Below are 15,549 nucleotides of genomic sequence, written 5' to 3'. Positions count from 1 at the left end.
TTAATATATTTTAAAGCAATTTTAGCTTTAAAAAAAGCCCAAATTTGCCAGAGGATGATTATTTTTAGAAATTTCAGAATTGTTGTCTCAGCCCCTTAAAGCCTAAAATGGCTACGCTACACAAAAAACAAAACATTTGTTTCTAAGGACTGTAAATGTCCCATTGAAAACCATTGAAAATGCCACTTTTGATCCCATGTTTATCTCAAAATCAACTAATGCATCCCTTCATGGTAACATTTTATTTTGGACAACTAGTTTTCAATTTTTAATTTTTGTATTTGTCCACCAGATGGCGCTACTTTACCCCATTCAAAGCATGCTGCAAACTTTTGCACCTATGACTTTTTTCTACAAGGGTGCCTTGTTACTGAATGATAAGTGTGTGTTGCTGTTGAAGTGTGGGTGTGTGTATATCACTTTTTTGTTCCATTAATAAAGTGGACTTGTGTAACTAACTTAGTGAAACATGGTAAAAGTCTAGTTTGGTTTAATCTACACTGTAAAACTGTTGGTTTTACTAGCTGGGTTTAGTTAAAATGACATTTAGTTCAAAGAAAACAATTATTAAAAAAAAAATTTTTGTTCAAACTACTTAACAATGTAAGATGATGTTACTTTGATTTTTTTGTTATTGAACAAAAACAAAGTAGTTTAAACAAAACTAGTGCAAAACTCCTATTTTAGAGAATATAATTGTTCAAAGTAAATCTGCCCAGCTTAATGATGCCCTGCAAGCTTTTAAGAGAGGTCCTGACTGCTTTTAAACATTTTCAAAGGCTTTTGGACAGTGCCAGGAGAACACAGAACAGTTCTCCATGTTTCCTCAGTCCATGTTAAAAGAGCTTTGGTCCAGAGAGGACGGTGGTGTTTCTGGATCCTGTTCACATATGACTTCTCCTTTCCATGATCCAGCTTTAACTGTCATTGGTGGATGGCACAGCCAACTGTGGTGACAGACAATGATTTCTGAATGTTCCTGAGCCCATGCAGTGATTTCCTGATATTACAGTTTTTCTCCATTAGTTTGGCTCATTTCTTGAAACAGAAATTACACTCTCAAAATAACATGGACAAACCTCCAAACCACTTGGCAATTGTTCACAACAGAATTGAATTTGTCCTTCATATCATCAAATTGCAAATGTTTTAGTACAGGTAGCCTGCATTTAGCACAATTTCCAAGTGAATAGATCTTGTTGATCTAAACTGACTATTGACTTCTCAGTCTAATGGTCGTTCTCTCCAAAACATGTCAGCATCATTTCATTGTAGAAGTCATCACATGCACAACAGTCTGTTCAATTGTCAATATTAGTCAAGAACAAACTGTAAAACCATGAAAAACATACATGAATCTCTTGGAACATTGGTTAAATTGATTGACAGTCAAGTGAAACTAGAACATGACTAACGAAAAAGGAGTTTCACATATCTCAGTTGACCAATCAGACTGTGTTTAGTTACCTGACCGGTGTTGTCCATGACTGTGAGTGCTGCCAAACGTACATACAGAGCTTGTTTTTTGTTTATGTGTTTATATTACAGAATTTTATGCTGTATACATTTTCTTTTTACTCTGATGTATGAAAGTTACTTCAGTAATGTGTGTGAATAAAAAGTTACAATTTCCTTGGCAGTATGAGTGCAATGTGTGATGTCAAACCTTGGAGGCTTTTCTTACAGTACCATGAAATCATACACACACATATTTATATATATAATAAGGTTTTTTTTTGTTTGTTTGTTTTTTCTTATTTTCTTTTTTTAGTTTTATATACAATTGTTAGCTAGACAAAAAAAAATTAGCACAGTAACCATTGTCAATGAAGGACTGGGCTAAGACTGAGAGGTAGACATGAGGGATATTTCATTTGTCATCTGCCATGGTGACAAAACATCAAAACATTTTGACTTGCAGTGCTTACACCATGCCAAAGGGACAATGCATTTTGGGGGCACTGACTATTTTCTATGAGAATAGAATTTAGTTTTGAAGCATGAGTGAACAGTTTTGGGAGATATGAGCTTTTGCAGGTGTCAACCAAGGTGTTGTGCTGAACCATCCAGGTTATTATGGCAAAAGCACCGAGTGTTGAGAGTGTCCGGTCTGTTTTAAGAAATGAGCCAAAGCAGTTGAGAAGGATCTTTGCATTTTTGGTGGCACTGACTATTCATATGGGAAAGGGATTTAGTTTGAAGCATGAGTGAACAGTTTTGGGAGAGAATAAGCTTTTGCAAGTGAGCTATGGTGTTGTGCTGAACGGTGAGACTGTTTTGCCAAATGATCTTAGAGTTTTGAGAATGTAATTTCTGTTTCAAGAAATGAGCCAAACCAATGGAGAAAAACTGTAATGCAGTGCCAAAGATCCCAGCAGCCAATACTGAGCTCGGACAGAGACTGTTGCTCAGAGATTTCTCTAGATTCTCTGAATCTTTTGATATTATGGTCTGTAGATGGTTGGATATTAAAAGTCTATGCAGTTTTAAACTGAAGGACATTTTTCTCAAATTGCTCCCCAACTTTTAGACAGTTTTTCACAGATTGGTAAACCTCTGCCTCTCTAAAATGCTCCTTTTACACCCAGTCATATTACTGACCTGTCCTTTGTAGAGAACATGAACCTCCTAATGTACTCATTCATGGTAGAAGAAAGAAACTGTAGTAATTTTGAGATCAACTACAAAACAACCTGCATGTTACCCTCATTTTAGACTTGGTTGATTCTCCGGTAATCTCATCTTCAGCGCTTAAGGGGGCACTTAACTGCATACTGTCCACTAGAGGGGGACCTGAGAGGGACCTCTTTAGGTTTGTCCACTGGGAAGGCAGTCTGGAGGGCACATTATCCCATTTTGTCAAGGAAAGGGCGCCATTAGAAGGCACTTTAACATGTTTTATGTACAATAGAGGGCATTTTCCAGACATTTACCAAATATTAGACAGACAGACAGACAGACAGACAGACAGATAGATAGATTGATAGATATGTGTTTTGAATATGTAAAACAGAGTGCAAATGGGTCATACAAAGAAAAAAAAATGCTTATAGACAAAATTAAAAGACATATAAATAAATACAGTGCAATGCAAGTGTCACACGAAACAGTTTGATTTACATATCCAAAAAGGAGTGGGAGGAAGTAAACACTTATTTAATCCCACCCCTTCTCCATAATTCACTAATTTGCTATTTTCAAAATGTTTAATCCACTACGGATTTTATTTCCTTTATCAAATATATATTAAAGCAGCACTGTGTAGTTTTTCCTCCTTAATATAATGTTTCTGGAGTCACTGTGATGGTACATCACCTTACAACAGGTTGAATGACACCTCTGTCATGGTCTGGGGGGGTCTGTATCACCTTCACTGGTACAATGCTGATTTGGCCCTGTTATTGTTGGACTTGTGAGTATATGTTGATTGCTTACCATCTATATTCAGTACTCTTGAGTTTGTAATGTGTCTTTTCGTATCACCAAGGGCCATCACGTCATCAGTTTATTCACTATCTGAAACAGGATGGGGGTGACTTCACGGTGATAAAACCAAGTTGAACTTAGTGATTTTCAACATCGTCATTTAGCCAGAAATAAATACATTACATCCTCACTATTCATCCTGCAAACAGCTGCTGAAGACAGAAGAGTAGTTTTGAAAGTAAGTCCTGTCTTCTTTCATTCGCTTCCAAAACAAATGCACGCGACCGGGAGATCAGGATGTTTACGGCAGTACGCGCTGGTGCTCATGGGTAAATGAGTGTTCCTTCTGGTAAAGCACTACCGCTTTTGTCCAATTATGTTGCGCACCCGTCTAGGGAGAAGGTACCTAACATAATATAAGTAGAAAAAGTAAATGTTTCTTCCCAGTCCCCAAACTAACAGTCAGAATCTAAAGAAGTGTTACAACGTTTATTTACAATATTTTCAATTCAATTTCATTTTTAAACAGGCCACTCAATAGGCTATAAATTCAAACAAAAGACTGGATTCAAACTAAGGAGGCGATCTAGCACTCAAAAGTAAAATGTATCCAAAAAAAAAATAACACAGTTACAAGAAGGAACTAACTAAGAATACAAAACACAATCAAAGCTACTGCTAAACTATTCTGAAATGCAAAGAAACACAGTTAACTCTAAGGTTTTGGAGGCTGGGAGCAAACAAGGGGATGCTGCTGTCAGTCAGGCTCTTCGTCAGCTGCAGGCCGCCGTATTTTAAAGATTGGAGAGCCAATCAGCGCTGCGTCTCTTACTGCCGCCCTAGCAACCAATTACGCATCACCACCTGTAGACAACAAAGATCCACTCACACGACAGACCACACACTCACGAACACATAGGACGAACAGAAGACTCACTCTCACACGAAACAAGACAAAGATCCACCCAGCAACAGAGCACTCACTCCTACACAAAAGAACAGAACAACTACAAAACACAGCAATACAAAAACTCAACAAAATACGGCCACAGCCGTAACACCCCCATTCCTAAAGAGCAAAACATTACCTAGAATGAGCGCAACACCGCGCACCGGTAAGCGAGAGCGAGTGCCAACCTTAACCGGGCCAGAGACAAGAGGTGAGCAGAAAAACAGTGTGCAGTGGTGCTCGTAACACGCCACAAAAGAGCATCAGAACCACAAAACGATTCATCAGAAAATGGCAAAATGCTTTGCACAATAAGGGACCGTGTAGCCCCCGTGTCGCACAAAATAGTGATTGGAACCTGATCCTCCTCCTTACCCATCAGCGACACTGAACCTTTGAGGATGAATGGGCGGTAGGCTTCATCCACCTCAGCAGAGTCATCTGCGCTGACAGGAGAGAGAGCAGGAGCAGGCTGAACAAAACCAACACTTTTAGGCTTTTTAGGAGTGTGGTTTTGTTCTTTGCGCTGCAGAGCTGGGCAGTGCGCAATCAAATGCCCAGACTCATGGCAGTAGAAACACTCACGTTTCTCAGCGGACACGGAGTTTGTGCGCGGAGGAGTTTTGGGTGAAGTTCGCTGATTTTTTCCCACACCGCCAGCGGAAACTTCACGGCGCACTGGAGGAAAAGAGACACGACGTGTTAGAACAAATTCATCTGCAAGCACAGCAGCTTTAGACAACGTGTCAACTTTTTTTCGTTTAAGTAAACAACAATTTTGTCAGGGAGACATGATTTAAATTCCTCCAGCAAGAACAGTTCACGGAGCTGCGCAAAATCAGACACTTTACTCGCAGCGCACCATTTGTCCAACAAAACAGTTTTCTCCCTCGCAAACTCCACATAAGTTTGGTTGGCAGATTTTTCACAGGTGCCAAATTTCTGGCGATAAGCCTCCGGCACCAATTCGTAGGCCCGCAACACAGTAGCTTTAACCACATCATAATTCAAACTTTCATCTATGGATAAAGTGGCACAAACCTCCTGGGCTTTCCCTACTACTTTGCACTGAAGCAGCAAACTCCAAACATCTTTGGGCCAACTAAGAGTTGCTGCGATGCGCTCAAAGGCGTTAAAATAAGAATCCACCTCTGTTTCTCTGAACGTTGGCACCAGAGCAATATGCCTACTAGCGTCAAACTTTTCAGTGGCAGCAGTGGGAGGATTTAAAGGGCTAGACAAGGGAGAAGCTTTGTTCAGCTCCAATGCCCTTAAACGGAGGTGCAGAAGCTCAACCTCGCGGGTGTTTGTTTGAAGCTCCACCTCTTTCATGCGAAGGGCCAGTTTCAGGTCCTCCGTATCCACCCCAGCCTGTAGGAGAGCGACAGGATCAGTGGAGACCTGAGCGGGTGTGGCAGCCTCCGCCCCCACATCCACCAGGCCGCTGAGGATTGGCTTGGCCGTGGTCGCCTCCGCTTCCATCGGCCGTGGCACCTCCTCAGAAGCACTGACATATCTAAGCTCTGATTTTACTATGCCCTCCTCCACCAAACTCTTTGCCAGCTGTGCTTTAATCTCTGCCTTTTTGGCATTTAAGGGCAAAGACACATTGAATAAATTAGCAATCAGCAATAAATCTGCTTTGGTGCACCTATTTAACTTTTCAAGGGTGGGATTTTGTGCAAACTCATCCAAGTCTACTTCCATTTTTACCCCCACACAAAGAGAAAAATTGCCAACCAAACAAAATACTCACCAAACACTTCAGGAAAATACTCACCACGATCGCACGGGAAAAAAAATAAATGGGACAAGCCCCCAAATTATGTTGTGCACCCGTCTAGGGAGAAGGTACCTAACATAATATAAGTAGAAAAAGTAAATGTTTCTTCCCAGTCCCCAAACTAACAGTCAGAATCTAAAGAAGTGTTACAACGTTTATTTACAATATTTTCAATTCAATTTCATTTTTAAACAGGCCACTCAATAGGCTATAAATTCAAACAAAAGACTGGATTCAAACTAAGGAGGCGATCTAGCACTCAAAAGTAAAATGTATCCAAAAAAAAAATAACACAGTTACAAGAAGGAACTAACTAAGAATACAAAACACAATCAAAGCTACTGCTAAACTATTCTGAAATGCAAAGAAACACAGTTAACTCTCACATTTTTTTCTTTCTCCTCGCAGATTTCAACCGAAATGCATTCAAAAACATTATCAACAGCGTTGAACATACTGTCTAGCACCTTAAATTTCAAAGCCTTGTCCACATACATGTCCACATTATTTATTATTACACGCTGGTGAGAGGACAAAGACACGGTGTCAGAGCAGAAGATTCTTTTGGAAGTTTGGGGGTCGAGGAGTTGGGGATCGTCATTAGGAAGCCAGTGAAGATTATGAAGTATGGGTGAGATGTGTTAGTATCCCAGAATCATGATATGGAGGTTTTCAGGACAGGACAGGGTTTCAATTTCTCTGTCATGTCTTCGAGAAAACCTGAACCTTCAGGGGTGTTCGCTTCCTTGTTTATTTGCTTCCCATTGTGCTCAGATCTTTAATTTTTTTATTGTCCAGGTTGTCTTGGTCGTCTCTATTGTCTTGATTGTCTTGGTTGATTTGGTCATCATGGACATCTCAGTTGTTATGGTCCTCTTGGCTGTCTTGGTCATCTGGGTTGTTGTAGCTATCCTGGTTGTTGGGGTTGTTTTGGTCCTCTCGGCTGTCTTGGCCATCTTTGTTGTCCGTATTGTCTACGTTTTGGTCATTCAGGTCATGCATTTCCCTTGCATTGTTTTGGTTGTTTCCTGTAGGGTGATAAGGAGAAGACTTAACTAAGCAGCCTTGAAATCCCCACTGCATAAACCATCAGTAGCCCATCAATCTTTGATATCGCTATTCTAAGATAATAGCCTAAGTCGTTTTTGGCCGAAATCCTTTTTTTTTTTTTTTTTTTTGCCTCAGTCAGCTCTTTATGATGCTGGCCACCTCTGGTGAAATCATCACCATCCTCTGTTGAACAGATCATGTGATCCTACCCTGTTCCTATTGGTAAGTGATAAGGTTTACTATAATATAGGCTAGGCTATAAATGTTGCAGTTTCTTAGTCCTTTTAGTCAGCAGTGAAGCCAGCAGTTACTGATAATTAGCAAAGAGTGGAGAGGCTCCAGAATCTGTGGCTATGATAAATGTTTATCAGAAGTATCAAAAATGTAAAAACATATCAGTGTTAATGTTGTTTACTCAGTCAACAACTAAGATGCTCTGATAATTCGTGAATTTCCCTTGATGCCAGTGTTTGATGAGGCTCATTCACACAGAAAAGTCTGTAATGTACTCAAATTCACAGAAATTTCTGAAGGAAAACATAAGAGTGCTACATGGCTGAAGCAATTAAAATACAAAGAGGATTTTTATTTCCTAAGGTATTGGCTCACCTGCCTTGAGTTGCATATGAACTTAATATGAACGTATAAACTTTCCTCCATAAAAAGACGGTCCAAACACAAAGTGTAATTAATTACAGTGGCGGCGTGCTTTACACCACTGCATCCAACGCTTTGCATTGCATTTGGTGATGTATGGTATGGACGCAGCTGCCCGACCATGGAAACTAGTGGTGGGAGTATCAACACTACAGTATCGATATATCAATATTTTGAAAATACTCTTTTGGTATCAATCCCTCTAATTAATAGTTTAGTCATTTGTACCTTTCGAACGTTTGCGAGTTCAATATTTTATTCTTTCTTCAAAAGTATCAGTACTGTATCAGTATCAATAAAATTACAGCAAAAAGTATCGGTATCGAATTTAAAAAATTGGTATCGCCCATCTCTAATGGAAACCCATTCCATGAAGCTCTCTACACACTGTTCTTGAGCTAATCTGAAGACCACATGAAGTTTGGAGGTCTGTAGCCGCTGACTCTACAGAAAGTTGGCGACCTCTGCGCATTATGTGCCTCAGCATCCACTGACCCCGCTCTGTCCTTTTACATGGTCTACCACTTGGTGGCTGAGTTGCCGTCATTCTCAACGGCTTCCACTTTGTTATAATACCACTGAGAGTTGACTGTGGAATATTTAGGAGCCAGGAAATTTCACCACTGGACTTGTTGCCCTGGTGGCGTACTATCACAGTACCACACTGGAATTCACTGAGCTCCTGAGAGCGACCCATTCTTTCACAAATGTTTGTAGAAACAGTCTGCATGCCTAGGTGCTTGATTTTATACACCTGTGGACATGGAAGTGATTGGAACACCTGATTTACATTATTTGGATGGGTGAGTGAATGCTTTTGGCAATATAGTTTATATTGATATTTTAGATCTGTAGAAAGCTGTCCATGACTGATAAACTAGTGAAATATTTCCCCTAACTTCCACTACCCATCAAAGTTGCGTACGTCACCCATGTGTATCTGCAGATGATCAGACAGAGAAGAGAGAAAGTCGAGTGTCCCTTCTGTTAATGCAGACAGGGAGATGTCTGATATTAAATATGAACCTCTCCTGGTACCTTTAACAGAAGAGAATAGCCTATGTTTGTCAAAAACTTAACAATCTCCAACACATGAGCAGAAAAAGCTGCATGGACTGTTAAAAAAAAAAAACATTTACCCCCCAAATAGCAGAGATGCAGACTCGTACGGGTTTTACCGGTGCACCTGTGGTCGGTAATTTGCTCTGGAAGTTTTACTCTGTAAATTACAGACGTGGTGGATTTCGTACAAGAGTAAAAAACACAGACATCTTACAATCATTACAAATTATCAGAGGTCTCTAGACATTTCTAGTGCCGTGTGAAGAGGGCATAAGACTAGCTATAAAAAGAAAAAAGTTCTTTGTTGATCTTTGTTGTTTACTTTCTTATGTGTGTTCTTTATGGCATGGGCTGCTCATGTACTGTGATACTGTGATGGCAGCTCTAAGGGTGCTGCACCTGGACATATTTCCCCAAGAAGGCAATCAAGTGAATCATATTGTGTCTTAAAACATTAAAAATGATCAGTAAAAAGCTTTTTGTAAAGAAATGTCTTGGTGAGGAAATAAAATGAGGAGCTGACTCTACAAGTCTGTTCCTCTGGTAGGCTGTTCCAAAGTCAGAGAGCTCTAACAGCCAATGTTGGGCCTTGACAGGATGAAATTCTGAAGTGTGGGCAGTATCATTATTTATGATGTGTTTGAGTCAATAATGCTGCTTTTTGGGAAGTTAAGGGCAAGACATTGATCATAAAGTTTAAAATGTCGCTACCCTCGACTTTAAACCTGAAAAATAAAGAGAGAAGGAAGGATGACTTACTGTTTCCTCTACATATATATAATAACACTCCAGCGATGAAGCCCACCACAGCAACACCAACAACAACACTGACAATTGTCTGAAAGAAGAGAAACCATCCAGGATTATTTTTACTGTTTGGTCTTCAAAGATAACATCCAGTCATCATGTCTACATCAATGTCTACTGCTCTGTGACAAAGCAGCGTCCTGACATATGTTAAAATAGGACTAAAATAAATTATATTTTTATTTATTTTTAACATTTTCTTCAAAAACACTGTGATTATTCATGCACAGAGGGAGCCACCCTCACAGCCTGGTTGAGGATGGTGCTCTCATTAATGTTTCTTTTTATATCATGTCTAGTTGTTGCTTTTAGACTCTTTTGCAAATTTTCATTATTATATCACTGTTTTCCTGACTGTTATCTGTAAGGTGACCTTGAGTGTCAGAAAGGCGCCCACAAATAAAATGTATTATCATTATTATTATTATTATTATTATGAGTGTGGACACATGAATGCCCCGTACTTCACCAACAATAAGGACTATCTGCATGTAACCACGTGAGTTATCCAGACTCCATGTCTGTCTTCAGGCAAATCCATCCTGAAAGTCTGCAATCTACAACATTGTTGGGATCAATCAGTGTCATGTAAGGAGAACGAGGCGGTAGCTATGGGTGGGGTTTAGTTATACTGGCCGTTTGCAACAGGTTTGATATTAACTGTAATGCATTTTTTGCCAATATCAAACAAGCTAATATTTTAACACTCTTTTTAGCTGACACCAACATGTAATGTTGGTTCAACTTCATTCAGAAAGAGGCTTTGAATTTTTAGGGATGAGAGAGAGAGGAAAAGCGAATCGTACTGTGGAGCAAATCGCTCCCTCTCTAGTCCATCAGAGCATTTCCACAGCCTGCGCTCCAGACTGTCAGTGGCACGTGGCTGAACCGACACTTTGCTCCGCTTCGTTCAAGATACACTGCAGGTCTATTTTCAGTGCCGGCTGTTGCCAAACTGTGTCAATACCCGTAGATCAGAAGCTCCAGAAGATAAAGTCACAAGTGTAGAATAATCAGTTCTTTCAAAATAAAACACAATGCAAGGACTCCTGATCATAAATCATCACTACATCAACATTACGTCTCATCCTGCAGCGAGAGCAAAGGGTCACTGAGAGGTCAGTGGGTCACAGAGCTACAACAGCGCCATTGACAAGGAAAAGTTAAGTTTTGAGGACATTTAGCCAAAGAATTTTGCAGAAAACCACAGATCCTTTAAGCAAGCATTAACTTTTTAACTTCCTAATGTACTCACCCAACAGCAGAATCAAGAATATCATGGACTTATACCAGAAAGGGTTATAAAATAACCCCAAAGGTAAAATAGTCCGCTGCTGACATACTATTCCTGCATGAACTCGCAGTTCTCCTGTGATCTCTTTCTGCTGATCAGGGCTGCACGCCGCGTTGCAGCGCTCTAGACTCTAGACTCACTTCCAGTGGGTGAGGTCACTAGCCTTTGGTCGGACCAAACCCACCGCACTTCAGTGCATGGCACATTCGTCCTATGTGGAAATTGAACTGTTATTGCTCCAGCCAGGACCTCCATAAACGTTTTCATATCCATACAAACAGACAGTTTTTACAGCAGATTTACAGGGCTGTGGAAGGAATGTGCCCCATCCTTATCTTATTTTTTTGCATATTTGTCACACTAATATGTTTCATATCACCAAACTAATTCTAACATTAGAGTAAATACAAAATGCAGTTTTTAAATGACGATTTTATTTATTAAGGAAATAAAGCCATCAAACCTACCTGGCCCTGTGAAAAAGTCACAGACCCCTAAACCTAATGATGGTTGTTCCCCCCTTGGCAGCAACAACTGAAGCAACAATTTGTGATAACAGGTAACTGCATTTACATGTAATAATACTTCATTGATAACATCTTTTTTTTCTTGACTTAACTGAGCTAAAAGTGCGCTATATAAATTCAAGATATTATTATTATTATTATTATCATTCTACAATCATGATACACCATGCTGGAGTCCAATCATTTTCACTTCTGCCTCCTAAAAATGTTTGAAGTTTATATTTTATCAGCAGAAAGAGATCACAGGAAACTGCAAGTTCACGCAGGAATAGTATTTCAACAGCGAACTACTTTACCTTTGGTGTTAATTTATAATCCTTTCTGGTTTAAGACCATGATGTTAGTGCTTCCTCCTTCTGCCATTAATGTTTGCTGAAATGATCTGTGGTTCCTAAATATGAGAAAGTAACCAGAAATACTGAGTTAGTACGGAGGCAGTCCAACTGAAAGTTTCATGACTGATTTCTCTTCTTTATAGTTTCATAACCTTTGTGATGTTGAGCAATGATAGTAACCCATGTCTAAAAGTCACAAGCATGAACTGAGTGAGGAAGTGAAAGGAGACTGATGAAGTAAAAAGTGATATGATAGTGTTTTATGGACTGAGGTGAGACGCGTTTGTTACTTACCCCAGTCCAGTCTTGGTTAGGTTGAGGCGTAGGTGTCGGATCAGGTTTAGGGCTCTTTGTGGAAAAGATGAAATATATAATAAAACATTTTTGTTCTGAAGTCATCTGATGTGCTAAAATGGATGAAGATAGAACTTAAACTGATTACTCACCCCTGGTGGATCTTTGTGGGGACTGTCATCCACTGTATCTGTTAGAACTGTTTGAAACCAAGTTTTAAACGTATCAAACTCATGCAGTGTGACATTTATGTTATGTAATGTTGAAAAGCTGAGCTTCACTCACAGAGATAAAATTCAAACTCTTGTTTCTTTGGTGGCATGCCATGTACAACACTGCACTTGTAGTTTCCAGCATCCTGCTCAGTCACGTTGATGAGTTTCAGTGAAACGTTTCCTTCACTGATTTGATCCTCAAAGAGGAATGCTCTGTTTATTAAAGTTTTGTTCTGATATTCAAGATAGGACTTACCATTCTCAAACACATGCACATACTCCTTATCATGGCACCATTCTACTTTTACACCTTCTACGTCCAGCGTGGTGTTGAGTTTTAAAGGCAGGATGGCCGTTCCCCCGATTTGTACTCCAACAGAACGTCTTTTGGGATCTTGCTGTGTAGATCCTGAGAAAACAGAGACAGAGTTAACACTTCCGGCTGCAGCATGAATTACCACTTCACTTCTAAATGTTGTTTAATCAGCAGAGTTTACATCAAAGTGTGGTGAAACTAGACAGGATGAACAGGAAGTAGACAAAGAACAGAGATGTTTGCACTTTCTTCTCACTAAAATATTAGTCAGTTATTGGTCCCATTCAGAGGACAGCTTGGTCAACAGCTCCCATGTTTTAACAGAGCGTGGCAGTAATGTCTGCCATGTCTATGGCCAATCTAGAAAAATAAACAACAAAGAGGATCTACTAATTTTTAGCAGTGTTACTCAACCCTGCTCAACCAAAGAGCCAAACTGTTGAAAATACATCTGCAGGCGAAACAATCTGAGTGGTGAGAAGTGGCAGTAGAAATAAGTTTAAGGTGGCAAAATTGGTCCAACAGAGGGATAAAGTGGCAAAAGTGGCTAAAAGGGGCAAAATAGGCATAACATGGGGAAACCTACGTGAAAAGTGGCAAAAGTGGGAATAAAATTGCAAAAATGGGTGGGAGCTGAAAAAAATGAGTCACTGATAACTAAAATAGGCAAAAATCAGCAAAAAAGTGGAAATACTGGCAAAAAGAATCCCAATTCCTAAGATTGGCAAAATAGCAAAAAAATTGAATTTAATGGCAAATGGCAGCTGAAATGGGTGAAAAGTGGAAAAAATAGCAAACTGCAGGAAAAAAGCGTCAAAAATTGGCATAAATTGGATAAAAGTGGTAAGAAAATAAGTGGAAAAAATGGTCTAAAAGCAGTAAAAATTGATTAAAAATGTCAGAAAGGAGAAAAGGGGCAAACGATTGCAAATACAGGCAATGGACATACAACGACAAAGAAATCTACTGTGTCAGTGCTGGAAAAAACTGATTAAAATGACTTGCAATGGATAATTTCTAAGGTCAAAGTTCCCTGTTTTGAAGGTTTTCTGGGGTGACCATATTTCAGATTAAGAAATAAAAGAGCCACAAATTATCACAAAGTTCTGGCTGAGTATCAGGTCACTAGAGTCTACTGTAGCAGCTGATGAGCAGTGATGCTGTTAAAACCAGGCTGCAGGAAGAAGGCTGACACTGTAGTGACCTCTATGTGGTGTTTTATGTTGTATAGTTCGTCTTATTTTGGTTCACTTCCGGTTTCTGGAGGCTGTGACTGGCTGCTAACTTTCTCTGCTCTTCCTGAGGCATCCACCCCGCCCCCCTGGTGCTGTGGAGAGATCACACCTGCAGTGGAAAAACACTCATTGAAGATCACTATTTAAGACCTGCTGCAGCTCTCTACAGCGCCTGGGTCTCGCCAACCTTACCTTACGGTAAACGTCAGCTCCAGGCTCCTTCTCTCTTGAGATCCACCAGAGAAGTTTACCAGTGTTCTTTTGATGACCATTTTGAGTAACCTCCAGTGCTTGTGTTTTCCTGTGCTCACTTCTAACGTGCCTCTCCTTTCCTCTTCCAGTGCCTCCTGCCCAGATCACCGCAGCCAGCTCCAGCACACTCTCACTCTCCCTTGGACTCTTGGAATCCCCCCTCCCTTTACCGTTACACTCACATAACACTCTATGCATCAAACAGTCACTATCAAAGTTTAACATCTGCATGTTTGGTTTAAAAAAGAAAAAGAAGAATAAGTGAAGTGTGTGCTTCCAGATACATAATTTTTATTTATAGAAATAAAGAAACATGTCAATATTTACTACATTTTAGCAGTCCTTTTTAAACTGGAGTGTTTTCATCAGGTGTTAGAGGTCATACTAGAGAGTTCACTTTTTTTGGTTTTGCTACAAATATGAAATGTCATGGTGTGATCAGCAGGGGTGCATTTGTTTATCAGTTTCTAATGATTTTATCAGTCCTAACAGTCAGGATAGTCATAGGCCCAGTGCAGCCTGCAGCTTCTTTCCTGCATGCCCCCCCCCCCTCTGATAAAGGTAGAAACAGGAAGGGAACACAGCAGCCACACCCAGGAGGAGTCTGTGAGGTTAGGCCACAGCTCAGTTCCTGTCCTAAGTTTTATGAGGCAGCCTGTTGATTCATCTTTGAAAACTTTAAAATCATGTAAATAAATAAACTAAATGATTTGTGAATTGTATGAAGCTCCAGACAATGTAAGAGTTAAATAAAGCTCTTAAAAAGGATCATCATTAACGTGTTTCTGCATAAATGATGTATTGGTGAAAAAAAAAAAACTATTTGTGTTTTAAACATTCAAAGTAAAGCAACTTTCAGTGTTCATTGATTAGATCACTCACCTTTATACAGGAGAACAGCAGCAACCACAGCGAGGAGAAGCAGGAGAAAAGTCCTGAGTGGTAACGCCATCTCAGAGGATTAATGGTCCTGACAGGCTACCCTACACGGTTAACTTAGCCCAGGGTGATAGATGGGCACAGTTCTTTAGCAAAGCTCCGCTGTTTGAGGCGAGTCCTGGCTGCACGCAACTTTACTGAACTTTACTTTCGATTTGTTTCTATAGAAGTGGATGGATCTTCCCAAACCCCACCCTCCTCATTCAGGAGGATTTGTAGCTTTCTCAGGCTGTTCTCACTGCAACAGACACAGGTTGTAACCTGACATGACCCTAAGTAAAACCATCTCTACATAAATGATGTAAGGATGACTCAGTCCAACACTAAACAACACGGGGCAAAAAAAAAAAAATCTGACCTGATCTGAACCCTGACTGATGGGAGAGAGAATGTTTTTTGAAGTTAGGT

The 15,549-nt window shown here is 39.9% G+C and overlaps 1 protein-coding gene across 1 annotated transcript; it reads right to left on the bottom strand.

The window, feature by feature from the left end:
* Positions 1 to 6,359: 6,359 nt before the first annotated feature.
* LOC121504879 lies at positions 6,360 to 15,177 on the bottom strand. Its single transcript, XM_041779962.1, has 6 exons — positions 15,085 to 15,177; positions 12,470 to 12,808; positions 12,337 to 12,383; positions 12,185 to 12,238; positions 9,687 to 9,765; positions 6,360 to 7,186 (listed from the first exon to the last, which is right to left on the bottom strand). The coding sequence occupies exons 1-6, from the start codon at positions 15,152 to 15,154 to the stop codon at positions 7,017 to 7,019; spliced, it is 759 nt and encodes a 252-aa protein (XP_041635896.1). The 5' UTR covers positions 15,155 to 15,177; the 3' UTR covers positions 6,360 to 7,016.
* Between the last annotated feature and the right edge of the window lie 372 nt (positions 15,178 to 15,549).

Source organism: Cheilinus undulatus, linkage group 22 (genome assembly GCF_018320785.1).
Source record: "Cheilinus undulatus linkage group 22, ASM1832078v1, whole genome shotgun sequence".
Lineage (NCBI taxonomy): Eukaryota > Metazoa > Chordata > Actinopteri > Labriformes > Labridae > Cheilinus > Cheilinus undulatus.
This window is presented reverse-complemented; position numbering and strand designations above follow the sequence as displayed.